Raw genomic sequence first — 16722 nt, 5'->3', positions numbered from 1 at the left:
AACAAAGCATAAGAACAACATAAAGGAAATTACAACAAAGGAATGGAAGAAGATGAATGTAACAACAAAGAATTGAAAGGTAGAAGTAGAAGAAAGCAAAGATTAAAACCTAGATCTAAGAACTAGTCCTAATCCTAATCCTTATTCTAGAGAGAAGTGAGAGCTTCTCTCTCTAGAAACTACTTCTAAACTAATCCTAATTTGTGGAAATGAACTAATGGTAACTAACATATGTTTTCCTCCTCACTCCTTGGGTTAAATAGCATCAGAAATGAGTTGGATTAGACCCACAAGACTTTAGAATTCGCTGGCCACGTTTTGCTTTAAGTGAACCAGGTGGCAGCAACGGCGCGTGCGCGTACTGTGCACGTGCGTGCCACCATACGTGTAGCAACTATGGCAAATCTTATATCGTTTCGAAGCCCTGGATGTTAGCTTTCTAACCCAACTGGAACCGCATCATTTGGACCTCTGTAGCTCAAGTTATGGTCGTTTAAGTGTGAAGAGGTTGGCTTGACAGCTTTCCGGTTCTTTCATTTCTTCATGAGTTCTCCAACTTTTCATGCTTCTTTCTTCATTCCCTTGATCCAATCTTTGCCTCCTAAACCTTAAATCACTTAACAAACATATCAAGGCATCTAATGGAATTAAGGTGAATTAGATTTAGCTATTTTAAGACCTAAAAAGCATGTTTTCACTCTTAAGCACAATTAAAGGAGAATATACAAAACCATGCTATTTCATTGAATAAATGTGGGTAAAAGGTCATAAAATCCCTTAAATCAAGCACAAGATAAACCCTACAAATGGGGTTTATCAGGAGATCAATGAGTGCATTGATTGAGGAAGAGATGAAAATTAAATTGATCCGGAGAATGCAACATCTCCTAAGCCCAATGAACTCCCCATTTCTGATCTTACCCATTCTCTTTATTTTCTGCAATTTACTTCTATGAGCAATTCCCCCATTCCCATTTACAATTCTGCTATTTACTTTCAGTCATTTACTTTCTTGCTATTTTAATTTCTGCAATTATCAACTCTATTCATGGATTCGCTCAACTAGATCATTCCTCTAATTAAAGTTGCTTGATCAATCAATCCCTGTGGGATTCGACCTCACTCTATTGTGAGTTTTTACTTGACGACAAATTCGGTACACTTGCCGAATGGGAATTTGTTGAGAGACAAGTTTTACCCCGATCACATACATCATTGTAATTGGTTTTGGTATGCATCTTGTAATTAGTTTGCCTTCTTGATTAAATATTTCTATATTCTACTTGATCTAAATTTTTTATCTGTTCTCTCTATCTGTATAGTTTTTGTATTATTTTGCCTATATTTTCATAACTGAGAAATCTCTCACACTGGCGATGGTGCTGAGGGTTGTTCTGAGGTAATGATTGGAGTTATGATACTGAAATACTGAGTTGGAACCGTTATGATAAAAGAGAATATGAATGACTTGTACTGAGAGGAATTAGAAATCTGAGATCACTAATTAGCTGAGATTTAGTTCTAAATACCCTGTTTGGTTTAGAAAGGACCCTTGGCTTGAACTATAGGTTGACTAAAGTATAAGATTTCCTGGTGAATTCGGGTAGTTTTACATTATCTCTATTTAAAACTGTTACCCCTATTGAGAATCTGAAAGGATGATGTTCTCACCCGTGTTGAGAATTATTTATTTTATAGATGCAAGACATGAAGTACCTTATTGAGCATGTTGGATTCTCTTTGGGAAGCGAAGATTTCATCTTGGGACTTGTATATTGTGTACTTAGCTATATATGTTCTCCACTTTTGTATTTTTTTAATTGTATATCCCTCTTAAATGTTAATTATGGAGAAACAGGATTTATGTTTATATTTTTGTCATGCTTTTGGGTTGTATATATATATTTTTAGCCAGCCTTGGCTTCGCAGGTCGAGAAGATTAGAGCTTAATATATATCTCTTTTGGATCTTTTATATATATATGTTTCGCTTTCAAAGTAGGAAAATATAAGCATTACTTTTTCTAAGAGTTAAACATCTCTGAAGCCTTTAACATCTCACTCATTAATTACTTTTTTAAATCCATAAGCTTTTTCCCGTTCAACTTTAAGACACTTGTTCATTGTTCTTTACTTCTACTTCAAGATTCACAATCCTCTTGACAAGGTTTGATTGATCTAATTAGAGATTCAATTAGACATTGCTTAGTCCAATCTGTTAATCCTCGTGAGAATGATATCCACTCATCGTGGTATTACTTGGAGCGATTTGATGCACTTGCCAATATACGAGAGTATCAATTTTGGCTCATCACTTCAAATTGGCCTCAGGGTGGTATTTTTTCAGTGTGGCATATATCCTTATAGACATCGACCAAGGAAACCTGTAACTGAGTGTAGGTGTGGTACCTCCTAAGTCTGTCCGAGTTGTACTCTTTCTTTTTCTTCTGGTCTTTCTCCTTATCTCGAGACTAATATTGGTTGCTTTGTCTAGTTGTGGGTTTTCTCAATTGAGTAGCCTCTTCCATGTTAATATACTTCTCTGGGTTGCATATGAGGCATTGGCTAAATACATTCGACTTTTGAAATTACTTAGGTGATGGCAGGGTTGATCGTGCTGTCAAAAAGGTCCATATTTGAGCTCTTGAAATTCCCAGGTACTTTTGCTCGCATGATTTTCTCTGAGAATAAGTCTTCACTTCTCGAGGGTGTGGCTTCCCAATCAGTTCGAGGTCGTCTACCATGGAGATCAGACTCTAATCTTTCCAGTTTTTTCTCCAATTTCCTATGTCGTCGTACCTCTCTTCGTAGAGCCCTCTCAGACTCACGTTGTCACTCCAGGTCGATCTCAAGCTATTCTAACCGACTATGGTGTTCATGGACTAACCCCATTAATTCCGTTGCATCTCTATCTCTTAACCCTTTAGGCCTATGAACTTCAGATCCTATTCTTCGTCGCTCTGGGTAATTCCTGTCTCTTCCTTCATCGGTCCCCCTATCTTTTGTGGTGGGATCACGATTGTGTAGTCGTCATTGAGTTGTTTTTTCTCTTGAGGTTCTAAATTGGATGCCGTTTGTCCATTTTCTGGATGATCGTTTGCCATGGTTGGGTGTTTAACTCCAAGTCCCTAACAAAGGCCCCAATGTTCCAGGAATTACATGAAACTAATAATTTGGGCTTGAACATGAGGTCCAAATTCCTTCTGACTGGGAATCCAATGTCTCCTCCAACATGGCGCTGTTCGAGTTCTTTGAGGGAGGATAGGGTGTGGTACCTGCAAGAAACTCTGATGCCTAAGTTAGTAAGGATTTTAGGCAGGTTTAAGTGAGTTGGGATTCATAAATACCTGTGTAGAGTAGGGTATTTCTGCCGTAGAAAGATAATCTTTGTTATCTTTTTGTAACTTACCCACCTATATTGTTGGGTGGTTACTTTCCATTCTGTATAGAGGTTATTTAGATCTCAAATTTGAATTGTGAAGCTGATTTCTCAGTGCAGTTAAGATTCTGCACACAGGTCGGACACGTGGATTGATGAGTCCATTTCCCATGTAGGTCGGGCAGATGAAGGGAGGTTTCCTGAACATTTCTTTTATAGATTGGGTTTGTCCACTTTTAGTCTGGCTTCGTTTTTGGACTAGGATATGAACAATTTTCATCTATGAAAAATATTATGTTGACTAATACTCGTGCTATTACATTAAAAAAATAAACCAACAAAATTCAATAAAAATCTTTTCTAAGCAGCTAGTTTTTTTTATTTGTTAACTTTGTTTTTAAGTAAAGAAATGTTTGAAAAAAAATATAAAATAAACATCTAATTGATCTCTAGTGTATTTTAGATCACAAGTTGAAACTTATGTATGCTTAACCAAAAAAAATTTAACAAATTTTATTAGACAATTAAATTTTAAACAAATATGATAGTAAAATAAATTACTTTTCTTTCAAAATATGACCAAAATTGTTTAATCCGAAACCAGTTGTTTTTACTAAAAATATATCTATATAACAAGATTTAGATTCACATACTTAAATTCATCCTATTTTTTTTAGCTCTGTATCTTTGTTTGTGAAGAGAAGAGTTCAATTATCCTAATCTGAGTTTTGAATAATAAGAAAACAATGTCTGATGAGGAGCACCATTTCGAGGCTAAGGGTGATGCAGGAGCATCAAAAACATATCCACAACAAGCTGGAACCATTAGGAAGAATGCTTACATTGTTATCAAAAACAGACCTTGCAAGGTCCCGTCCTCTCTCTCTTTTCTATTTTCTGCTCATTCATTTCTTTAATTCTTTTCTCTCGGATCCCTCTTGTAACCCAATTTTATACCTTTTCTTTTTTCTATATTAGAATAATAATGAAAATGTAGCATATTTTAGTTGAAACATGCATCAATTATTCGTTGAATATAATGGCGGTCACATACAAATTCTACCGACTCACAATTGCGTGAAGAATTCTACCGACTCACAATTGCATGAGCAATATTTGTTTAACATAAATAAGATAAAAATTTAACACACTAATCTGGAAGGTGAAAATGACCTTAAAATTACCGTTCTAAATCTTAAACTCTGGATTATGATATTAACTTATAATCCTAAGCGTTGTATGTTTATATTTCTCTCGACAATTGTGGTTGTTTAATTGATTGAAACCAAGGTGATTCTTTGAAAAAAAATATATGGTGACAGGTTGTAGAGGTTTCAACTTCGAAAACTGGGAAGCATGGACACGCGAAGTGTCACTTTGTTGGTATTGACATTTTCACTGGGAAGAAGCTTGAAGATATTGTCCCATCTTCCCATAACTGTGATGTATGACACTCTGGAATTTTACTCGAATAAGATCATGTCATGTTTATTTACGATTTTAGGGTGGTGGTTGTTGTTATTATTATTATCATTATCATTATTCAATAAATTACAAATCCTTGCATTGTTTTGTTTTAGGTTCCTCATGTCAACCGAACTGACTACCAGCTCATTGATATCTCCGAGGATGGATTTGTATGATTGCGCTCTTGACTCCTTAATCTTGTTTCCTCGCTCCTTTCGTTTTTGGTCACACAACACTCTACATTGCACTTATATCATTAACTTTGAGGTTAAGTTTGATGCATAGTGTCATCCAATAAATTTTTATTTACTATTTTTTTATGACTATTTAAATAGTATAACGAATTCTTTTTTTTTTTTCAAAGAATAAATTATTTTTCATAATACACATAGTTGTAAGAGACAGAAGATATAATAAAAAACTGAATTTGTAATTTGATTTTCACAACAATCATTTAGAGATACCTCAAAGACCAAGGAAAATGGCATTAAATGATGAAACTAACCATTTTTAATGTTGAAGAACTCATTATGAGTAGAGTTTTCTTTATTTAATTTTCATGAAACTGTTTGGAAAAATGTTAGATAGTCATCAAAATTTATTGTTTTTAGCCATCAGATAACTATCAATATTTAAAAGTATGGGATAAAATATGTTGTTGGATTACTAGACTAAAAGAACTAGATTAAAAGAATTAAGTTGATGGATAAGTAATGGACAAAAATAATGAATTATGATGTCCTCCTAGTATTTCTCTATTTTCATTTGAATGTGTTAGGTGAGTCTGCTCACTGAGACGGGTGGCACTAAGGATGATCTTAAGCTTCCAAGTGATGAAAGTCTACTTTCACAGGTTGGGATGCTTGACCTTTCTACATTGAGAAGTGATTCTCATACATATCTTATCTTTTTTTTGTAGACTGAGTCAACTTTTCTCCACCATTGAATGGGGTGCAAGTCATATACACTACAATATTGCACCACATCCAGTGGTGAAGAAGAGTCAGCAAAATGTGTGTGAATATTTAATAACATTTCACAGTTTCACCAGTTATTAGTCACATTATTGAAGATGAGAATATTAGATATTTGTCTTTATTAGAATTAACTTGTATGCAGATCAAGGATGGATTTGCTGAGGGTAAGGATTTGGTCGTGTCAGTTATGTCTTCCATGGGCGAGGAGCAGATTTGTGGCCTTAAGGACATTGGCCCCAAGTAGTAGGCCATGTTCCATACTTCCATGTCACTTTAATGCTGGAACTGGAAAGCATAAGTTGCAAAGAAGATTATAAATAGCAATCTTTTCCTTTTAATTATACTTATATGGTTTTATGTGCTAATTTATGCCAAAATGTGCACCATTCTTGAAATGTCTAGTTGTCTACTTTGTGACTTTATATGTACAGGAGTTCTTAACACACACATTAGTGTTCTCAATATTAGTATTGTTCTAACAAAAAATAAAGATAGAAACCAGACAACTTTAAGCTACGTTCTAAATCAAGAACCAAAAATGAAAGTTGCTCGAACAAACAATTGCAAAACATCCATAAATTCTCCTGAAGTAATCTCAGAAGATCCAAAGGGTAAAAAATGTCAGAACAATACTTCTAGTTTAAACTGTTTGAGTGATGCGCAAGATGCACAATATAACGTCAATACATGGAAAATATAAAACATCATCGGTGACTCAGTTCACAGCTTGTATAATATACTGAACATCACTGAAATATAGGCAGTAAATTGAGTAGTTTCTGTAAGACATATGTTAGAATATAACTTATTCAGAATCATGAGGAGCCCTAGAAATCACTAAATCACGTTTGATGATTTGGAGTGAAGCAAAAGTTCGTGTTATGGCAGATTTATTGACTTATCTTGAAGATCGAACTACTGTCCCAAGCCAGTCATTGGGAATGCCGCTTCTCAGAACTCCACTTAAAGCCCTTAATGAGTGGCTGGTTGCTGCCTGAAAATATTGCAGTTTCAACATTACGAGCTCTAAGATATAAACGATGATAAGAATAACAAAGTTTTATTTATATATTTTGAAAAGGAGTTTACTTTTACAATGTAGACATCAATTCCAAGCTTTGCTATCATTGCAGCTTCGGATATCTTTGTTTCCATTCCACCAGTTGTATCATGAGCGGCAACAGTCAACTCAACTGCAGCGGGAAACAAGCCAATAAAATTAAGTTCATATAATCAACGCCAAACATACATGTAAAATTAGTGGTTTAAAGAGAAGTAAACATAAGAACTTCGTAAATTCTTAGAATTGATCATTGGTCATAAGTGGTAACCAGGGACATATCCATTTTCCACAACTAGGGCATTTGACTCTACCAACCTTTTTTTTTTAATATAACATTATGAGTATATAATTGTAAATTGTGCATGCATTTTGTCACCATCGCTTAAGGTTTTTCAGTAATGATTTACAAAAATCTGCTTACCCGAGTTCTGCAACTTTGGATTTATGACTGACCAGCTTCCATCTTCAGCGACAGCTGTCATAGTTGAAAAAAATCGGCAATGAGACGATCAACCACCAAGGTATCCGCCCATATGGAATATCAAGTTTGTAACAAGTGCTCACCGATTTCCTTTAACAGCATTGCATCAGGTTCTGTTGGTGGGCGATCATATACGCCATATACATCTGTCTTTTACTTGAATGAAAACATTTATGAATGTTTCATAAAATTTCAGATATATAATAATATTGTGATGGGCTGCTCCAAGACTCCAATGCAATATTGATTCATGCAATCTATCTTACATATGCATACATGCTAGTGGTTAAGTGCATTTTGCTTCGGATTTCACCCAACACAGTCATTATCAATTTATCATGCTTTTGAACTAACACACTTTTGTTAGACAAACAGTTTAGCCATTACCCTCATGATATTTGTCACTGCAAATACTCTAATCACAATTTTTTGCTTATTATGCTCGGAAGAATTTTGTATTTGCAGCTATTCAAGGATACATATGGTTATATATAACATATAATGGATACCATGAAAACAACATATTTAGGCTTTGAGTATGCTGCCAGATGACTAATGATAACATCTCCACTCAAAATACTGCATCCCTGAAAGCATGTTAGTATTAAAAATTTCGTATCCATAATTGATAAATGAACAATGAAGCAAAATGAATTGAGTCACTACTTGAATATCATCAAACACAGCATCTCCATGTAGAACCTACACAACCAACAATCCCCACGTTACTTAAAGCGAGAAGAAAAAAGAAGAAAAGTACAATTACAGAAATCAGAACCTTCAAAGTAAAACCGAAAGTGAACATACATACTGATTCTGTGCAAAAAATGTAAGAGTTCAATTTAAGACTGTAAGGATGAAAATTAAGACGATGCCAATTTAAATTATGACTTTATTAAAGAAAGAATGAACAAGTCTTTAGTCTCCTTATATTTCTATACATAAATCATTCATGATTGTCATTGATAAACCATGATTTCAGGATTTCTCACCTAGTTTATCATCTTCCATACCTACTAAAATGAATAGAAGTAACAATATTAAAAACATTCACACACAAAGAAAAGTTGAAGAATGGTAGAAACATTTTTGAAAGCTTCAAACGATATGGATTAAGGAATTCAATCTTACAGGAGTAAATCCTGACTCGATTGCCTTAGCTACTGAAGATAAATCACCTGAAGATATCTGCACATGTTGAATATGAACATAGACGAATAACTTCATATGAAAAGGAAGAGAAAAGAAATCTATAATCATTAATAAGTTCACTAACATGTTTCTCCTTGGTAAACCATCCACAAGAGAAAGGTGACATTCCAATTGAAGGAATGCCCTCTGCATAAAAGAAACAAATATAATTTTATAATGACATTTCTACTTTTGAAGCGAACATGTAGCGAAAAAATTGATGAAAAACCGCTGCAACATGTACTCACTTACAGTGCAGGCTGTGCAGCACATAGCTCATAAATTTGTTTACAAATAGAGTTGAGTTTCAAATATGTTTTACATGTTTCTTTCTTTTTCACTAACAAAAACAGAAGATAAGTAGAGAAAGATAATTACCAAGTGACCAATTCTCAATATTACTGACTAAGTTGTAGGTATATCATGCTTCTATCATGAACATAATAGGATAAAAGCCTAAAACAAAAGTTAGATACTGTTCATACCATGACCCAAATAAAGCCATGACCAAAAGGTAGCTGGACCCAATGGAAGCTATCCAGATCCAAAGAGATCATTCCAAGAGCTACACTGGTTGACCTTGTTGAATATCTGATTAGATCTGTTTTGATATAGTTTCCCTCTTTAGAAATTTGATTATGTTGGATCTCCTAGTATTAAGGGATCTGATTCTATCATATCTCCTAGCATTAAGGGATTTTATTTTTGTACCTATGTATATATATATTGATGCTGAGAGATGATACTCTTAAGGGAATTCATCCAAAAACAATCCTTGTCTCACTCCATTCATATATTTCAAGTTGGTATCAGAGCGGGTTCCGACCCGGCTCTGGTTTCTATTTTTTTTCTTTTCCGGCTGCAATCTCTCAGCCGTGTTCCCTTTTTCTCACCAGCTGACACTATCAGCTGTGTCTCTTCGTCAGAAACTGTTTTTTCTGGCCAAAACCTTATCAAACATCAAACCCACTCCGAAGCAACCCCAAAATCAGAATCGGAAAGCCAAGTTCGGCCTATCCCCAAAATTTCTCCGCTGCCCAGGCTTTTTCCGCCCCTCGTTTCCCTTCTGCAGGTGTTTTCCGGCCGTTTCTGAGTGTCTACCATCATGTCTTCCGAGGTAACCCCCGACACCAACTCCAATAGTGGTAAACCGGCTGTTCTAACATCTGTCGTTTCTGGAACCGCTACAATGACCTCTGAAAAATTGATGGGTGCCAAAAATTACCTTTCTTGGGCTGATTCTGTGGAACTTTGGTTCATGGGCCAAGGCTATGAAGACCACCTTACTAAATCTGTTGATGATGTTCGCGCCGCTGACAAAACCACTTGGAAGAAGATTGATGCCCAGCTATGTAACCTTATGTGGCAGACCATTGATCCACCAAAGCTGACTATGTTTCGGGCTTACAAAACTTGTAAAAAGGTGTGGGATCGTGCTAAAGCTTTATACACTAATGACATTGCAAGACTTTACCATGTTGCTAAGAAGCTGTGTAGTTTACAGCTTCAAGGAACTGATATGGAATCTTATGTTGGGGCTGTGGAAGCTGTCAAGGAAGAGTTTTCGACTCTTCTTCCCTATGTGTCTAATGCTGATGACCATCATGCTCAACAGGGAAAGCTGTTTTTGGTACTTACATTACTTGGGTTGCCAGCTGAACTTGAATCTCTTCGGCAACAAATATTGGGCACCTCACCCGTTCCTTCCCTTCAAGACGTATTTGCACGACTCTTGCAATCCGGCCCCTCTCTTGAGACCCATACTTTCGACCAAACTGCATTGGCATCCCAATCTTCTTCTCAAGTGTCCTTTCAAGTGCCCACTCGCGGCGGCCGTGGGGGTCGTGGTAATGGTCGTGGTAATCATACTCGCCTTAGTTGTACCCATTGCCATAGGATTGGTCATACTCAGGATAAATGTTATGCTCTCCATGGTCGTCCTACCAAGGTAGCTAATGTTGTCCAAACTAATGAGCCATCTGACGTTCACTCCGCCGCACAACCACAAGGGATATTTGTCTCTGGCAATGATTATGATGAGTTTCTCAAGTACCAAGCTTCAAAGCAGGCATCTACTCCCGTTGCTTCGGTGGCCCACTCTGGTAATTCTGTAGCTTGTATCTCTCATTCCTCTTCTCTTGGACCATGGGTCCTTGACTCAAGTGCTTCTGATCACATTTCTAGTACTTCTTCTGTCCTCTCTAAACTTGAACACCCTGCATTTCTTCCTTCTATCACTTTGGCTGATGGTTCTAAAATTGGTGCTAAGGGAATAGGTCAAGCTACTCCTCTTCCTACATTACCTTTGAAATCTGTTCTTTACATGCCCAATTGTCCTTTCAATTTGATTTCTATTAGCCAACTTACTCGTTCTCTCAATTGTTCTGTTACCTTTTTTGCTGACTCCGTCATTGTGCAGGATCGAAGGACCGGACAGACGATTGGTACAGGATGTGAGTCTCAAGGACTGTATCGGCTTGCCTTACCCACTACTACTGTGTCTTCTGTTGCTGCTGTTGAGTCTCCAGACGTGGTCCATTGTCGCCTGGGACATCCCAGCCTCTCGAAGTTACAAGCTATGGTCCCGAGTTTATCTCGTCTTACTACCTTAGAGTGTCAAACTTGTCATTTAGGTAAACATGTTCATAGTTCTTTTACAAGTCGTGTCAATACACAGGCTGCGTCTCCCTTTTCTATTATTCATTCTGATGTATGGGGACCTAGTCGGGTTACTTCTCATTCTGGTTTTCGTTATTTTGTCACCTTTATTGACGACTTTTCTCGTTGCACTTGGTTATATTTAATGAAGGACAGATCTGAATTATTTGTACATTTCAAGTCTTTTTGTTCTGAAATTCAAAACCAATTCAAAACTTCAATTAAAATTTTACGAAGTGATAATGCTCGTGAGTATTTTTCAGCACCCTTTTCGTCTTACTTGTCCTCTCAAGGCATTCTACATCAGTCATCTTGTCCTCATACCCCTCAACAGAATGGTGTGGCTGAGCGTAAACATCGTCACTTGATTGAAACTGCTCGCACTCTTCTTCTCCATACTCATGTTCCCCTTAAGTTTTGGGGTGAGGCTGTTCTGACTGCATGTTATTTAATTAATCGTATGCCTTCTTCTGTTTTGCAAAATCAAGTTCCTCATTCCATTTTATTTCCTCATGAGCACATTTTTTCTCTTCCACTACGAGTCTTTGGTTGTACTTGTTTCATCTATGATCTTACCCCAGGCAAAGACAAGTTAACTGCTCGCTCTATCAAATGTGTTTTCTTAGGGTACACTCGATTTCAAAAGGGTTATCGTTGTTATTCTCCAGCTCTTAATCGTTTCTTCGTGTCTGCCGATGTCACTTTTCTTGAGAATACCCCTTTTTTCTCTGCACCCGACATCACTTCACCTTCCATTACGGAGGTGCTTCCTGTTCCTTACTTAGATGGGCCTCCTATTCCCACAAAGCCTCTCCAGGTTTATCATCGCCGCCCACGACCTGCAGTCCAAGATAACTCATCTCCTGAACCCGTGGTTGAACCGTCCTTGGATCCTTCTTCGGGAGTTAGCAGTAGTCCTCCTATTGCTCTCAGACAAGGTACTCGTTCCACTCGTAATCCTAATCCTATTTATAATTTTCTTAGTTACCATCGTTTATCATCTTCGCACTATGCTTTTACCTCCTCTTTGTCTTCTGTTTCTATACCCAAAACAACAGCAGACGCTCTTTCACATCCAGGGTGGCGCCAGGCTATGATTGAGGAGATGTCTACCTTACATTCTACTGGTACTTGGGATCTTGTTCCATTGCCACCGGGCAAATCTACTGTGGGTTGTCGTTGGATCTATACTATTAAGGTCGGCTCAGACGGAACCATTGATCGATTAAAAGCCCACCTTGTGGCTAAGGGCTACACTCAAATCTTTGGTTTGGACTATGGTGATACCTTCTCTCCTGTTGCGAAGATGGCCTCTGTTCGTCTTTTTCTTTCTATGGCTGCCATTCGTCATTGGCCTCTTCATCAACTTGATATTAAAAATGCCTTCTTACATGGTGATCTCGAGGAGGAAGTATACATGGAGCAACCTCCCGGGTTTGTTGCTCAGGGGGAGTCTTCCGACTTAGTATGTCGTTTACGCCGATCTTTATATGGCTTGAAACAATCCCCTCGAGCTTGGTTTGGTCGCTTTAGTGCTGTTATTTCTAAGTTTGGCATGATTCAGAGTGAAGCAGATCATTCAGTTTTCTTCCGTCATTCTTCCTCCATGACCTCCATATATCTGGTTGTTTATGTGGATGATATTGTCATTACTGGAGATGATCATGAGGGAATCACTCAGTTAAAACAGCACTTGTTTGATCACTTTCAGACTAAGGATATGGGGAAGTTAAAATATTTCCTAGGAATTGAAGTGGCACAATCTAATGCTGGGATCTGTATCTCACAGAGAAAATATGCTCTGGATATTCTTGAAGAAACCGGAATGTTGGATTCTAGACCTGTAGATACACCAATGGATCCCAACACAAAACTTAGTCCAGAACAAGGAGAACCTCTTGCATATCCTGGCAGATATCTATCGCAGATTAATTGGCCAATTGAATTATTTGACAGTCACTCGGCCATATATTTCATTTGCCACAAGTATCCTAAGTCAGTTTCTTGACTCCCCATGCGATAGTCATTGGGACGCAGCTGTTAGAGTCCTTAGATATATCAAAGGTGCTCCAGGAAAAGGTTTGTTGTATGAAGATAAAGGACATAACCAGATTGTTGGGTATACTGATGCAGATTGGGCAGGATCTCCATCCGATAGACGTTTTACATCTGGTTATTGTGTTTTTATTGGTGGAAACTTGATATCTTGAAGAGTAAGAAGCAAAGTGTTGTAGCAAGATCTAGTGCGGAAGCTGAATATAGAGCTATGGCGCTTGCCACATGTGAACTTATATGGTTGAAGCAATTAGTTAAGGAACTTAAGTTTTGTGAGCCGAGTAAGATGGAACTGGTGTGCGATAATCAAGCTGCCTTACATATTGCTTCCAACCCTGTGTTTCATGAACGGACCAAGCACATAGAGATTGATTGCCATTTCATAAGAGAGAAGTTGCAAAGTGGGGAAATAGTAACAGCCTTTGTCAACTCCAACGATCAACTTGCAGATATTTTCACCAAAGCTCTCCGGGGTCCTCGGATACAATACATATGTAACAAGCTTGGTGCATATGATTTATATGCTCCAGCTTGAGGGGGAGTGTTGAATATCTGATTAGATCTGTTTTGATATAGTTTCCCTCTTTAGATATTTGATTATGTTGGATCTCCTAGTATTAAGGGATCTGATTCTATCATATCTCCTAGCATTAAGGGATTTTATTTCTGTACCTATGTATATATATATTGATGCTGAGAGATGATACTCTTAAGGGAATTCATCCAAAAACAATCCTTGTCTCACTCCATTCATATATCCTATCCAACCTACTTGGGGCACGGATACCATGACCCGTGCCCGGCCCTTCTTGCGTGGCAAGTAATAGCTTGTCATTCCACTACTTCTGATATATCCACATATCAGTAACCACCTTTACGTGAGGGTAACTTCCCAAATATTGAGTAAGAAACCATCCACTACTACAAAAGGGAAGATTCAAAAGTAACCTCTATAAATACCCCATCAAACTCAAATATTTCTCAATCCTAATTTATACAAACTTGCTTAAAACTTTTGCTAACTTAAGTATCGGAGTCCTTTGCATGTATCCCCCACCACCATTTCAGAGCCAACGTGAAGGAGACCATTCAAGACCTTCACCACCACCTCCAACCTCTTACTCTTAAGCCCAAAATACCTTACAGCCCGTTTCCGATACGCCTCGGAACATTGGCGCCGTTGTCGGGGAAAAAAAAAAAACTTGTACACGCACAAACAACAAGAAGCATAAGATAGTTATCACACTACCTCGGGCCAGTGCTCTAACTATTGCAAGATTGAGAGTAGTTACCTGAAATTGGAAATAAATGACATGATAAGAATGGAGGAGATCCACATTCTGTGAGCAATTTGTACTACAGCAATTGTCTTCAAACAACAAAATAGAAGGCAGTGCATATTTGTTTTTAGGATTTTTAAAATATCAGCAAAACTGACCTAAGTGGAAACAACAATAACTAATATATCAAAAAAACTCTAGAGCTATCACTTGGCCAACTTTTGCTATATAAATTTGGTGCAACAAAACACCCTAATCATCAGGTCTGTCACATTTTCAGTCAATTTTTTTATTAATCTCAAGTGGGAAAATATACTTGATATGTATAGGCTACACTTTGAGACTATGAAAATGATAGGCCATATTCCAAATTGCACCAGTCAATGTCATTTCTAAGGCAATCCAGTGATATTCTCCTCTACTTCAAAGTTAGTAACTATGACTTTTATGCATAAACTAGACTTAGAAGGCATCTTTTTGGGGACTAGAGGAGTGCTTTAATTTTGTATAAATATTAGTAGACTCAGATAAGAAAATGCAGTGCTAAACTTTTGATGTTTGATATTGATTAGGAAGCATTTAACAAATCCAAAACGGTTACAAATTTGATAAGAAAATTTCTCCAAAAAATGGATACAATATCAGCGTATAAACTGGATTCAGAAATAAAGGTATGTGAGTTTCATATTGAAATTCGAGGACAAAGATTGATTAGCACTAATTTGAGTTTGGAGAAGTGGTTAACATCCTGCTGCACTAGTTTACAAGTTTTTTAATTACAACAGCAGAGAGATCTTATAAAAAGTTTTCCAATGATTACTTACAGAAATTCTGGTAGCAACGAAACCACCCTTGACAATAGGTTTATTCAGCTGTCCTTTGTGGACACCAGATTTGCTAGCTTGGAAATGCCCAAAAGAACCTGACAGAACCATCGACCCTATTATGAATTAGCTCTATATCATGAAGAACTAAGATCTAGTTTTTAAACACCAAATATAATGTACCACAGGTTAAATACAAAAACATTACTAACTCAATCCATTGAAGCAATGGAGAAGGAAGAATATTATACCTATAGAAGTTTCTGTTTAAATTTCTTATTCGTATAACAGTTAACTGAGTACAAAGTTTTGGACATGGCTAGAATAGGTGAGTTCCATTTGTTCAATGTGATAAAATTCCCATCAAATTGATTATTGAAAAGTTAAACTGACCTAATTTAATGTCTAGAGAGCAAAATGGATATTTAATAACCAGGAAAAGAATAAAGCCAGAATAGAGGAACCTGCTCCATGAACAACAATGAAAGGACTACAATCAATGACGGAATGATCTTTGAATTCATCGGGGTTGCAACAGATTTCTGAGGCACCATGTCTCTTGCTCCAATCCATCCCAGGAGGCTTCTGAGAAGATGAAATCATTGCCTGCCTCAGCTGTTCAGCCACCTTGTGAAGAATCTCGTCATTTATCATCTCTAACTCATTTTTACAAGTAATTGCAGCACCTCCGAGTTTAACTATACAGCGAATTGGTTGAGCGAAGGGAGAATGGGGCAAGGTCTGTTGCTCCTCCAAATCCATCAAGGTGACAGGTGACTGTGGCTAGGTCTACCCAAAGTTGACCAATGTTATCATGGAAATGTGAACTTCACACACTGCGCTATTATTACTTATGAGTGGAATCTCTTTTCCTGTGAGACATCCTTCACACATGACATGGTTAGAGCTATTGAGCCATTTGCCCATTTCCTTTATTTTTTTTAAAAAATAAATAAATAAAAAAAAGGAAAAGAAGTTTGGAGAAATGTAAAAACAAAAAAAAAATCTATCTATGCTTCGCTCGGATTGATAGAGGAGGTGGCTCGATTCATGAGCTTCCTGCGACAACTGTGGCAGCAACGGCAGCAGAACTGGTGACTGCAACGACGGCTAGTGCAACGACAGCTACAGCGACAGTAGAGAATTTAGGATTTTGTCGATCGCCATTCTTTTCTCTCTTCTCTCTCCCTCGGTGAGTTTTGAAAACTCAATAATGCTACGTATGGTTTTTTTTTTGGAGTAAACTACCATTTGTACCCACAAAAATTGAAAAACCCATAAAAAAAAGAAATTACCATTTGTACCCATAAAAATTGTTTTTACAGAAAAAATTATCCAAACCCTAAAA

At 37.1% G+C, this 16722-nt stretch overlaps 2 protein-coding genes across 3 annotated transcripts; one reads left to right on the top strand and one right to left on the bottom strand.

The window, feature by feature from the left end:
• The first annotated feature begins 4085 nt into the window (after positions 1-4085).
• Positions 4086-6250, top strand: LOC107489267 (eukaryotic translation initiation factor 5A-like). Its single transcript, XM_016110023.3, has 5 exons — positions 4086-4247; positions 4701-4823; positions 4959-5015; positions 5624-5698; positions 5965-6250. Exons 1-5 carry the CDS (start codon positions 4125-4127, stop codon positions 6064-6066), a joined length of 480 nt encoding a protein of 159 aa, XP_015965509.1. The 5' UTR covers positions 4086-4124; the 3' UTR covers positions 6067-6250.
• Positions 6251-6441: 191 nt separating this feature from the next.
• Positions 6442-16289, bottom strand: LOC107489266 (isopentenyl phosphate kinase). 2 transcript variants are annotated; one of them, XM_016110021.3, is made up of 11 exons: positions 15839-16287; positions 15375-15472; positions 14520-14562; positions 8643-8704; positions 8498-8554; positions 8033-8068; positions 7876-7953; positions 7450-7516; positions 7307-7360; positions 6912-7015; positions 6442-6816 (listed from the first exon to the last, which is right to left on the bottom strand). In XM_016110021.3, exons 1-11 carry the CDS (start codon positions 16134-16136, stop codon positions 6721-6723), a joined length of 993 nt encoding a protein of 330 aa, XP_015965507.1. In that variant the 5' UTR covers positions 16137-16287; the 3' UTR covers positions 6442-6720. The 2 variants fall into 2 exon arrangements, with proteins under 2 accessions (XP_015965507.1, XP_020998325.1); XM_021142666.2 differs by lacking the exons at positions 14520-14562; positions 15375-15472 and having other exon boundaries at positions 15839-16289.
• Positions 16290-16722: the final 433 nt, after the last annotated feature.

Source organism: Arachis duranensis, chromosome 5 (genome assembly GCF_000817695.3).
Source record: "Arachis duranensis cultivar V14167 chromosome 5, aradu.V14167.gnm2.J7QH, whole genome shotgun sequence".
NCBI classification, from domain to species: domain Eukaryota; kingdom Viridiplantae; phylum Streptophyta; class Magnoliopsida; order Fabales; family Fabaceae; genus Arachis; species Arachis duranensis.
The sequence above is the reverse complement of the archived record's forward strand: the minus strand, read 5'-3'. Positions and strand labels throughout refer to the sequence as shown.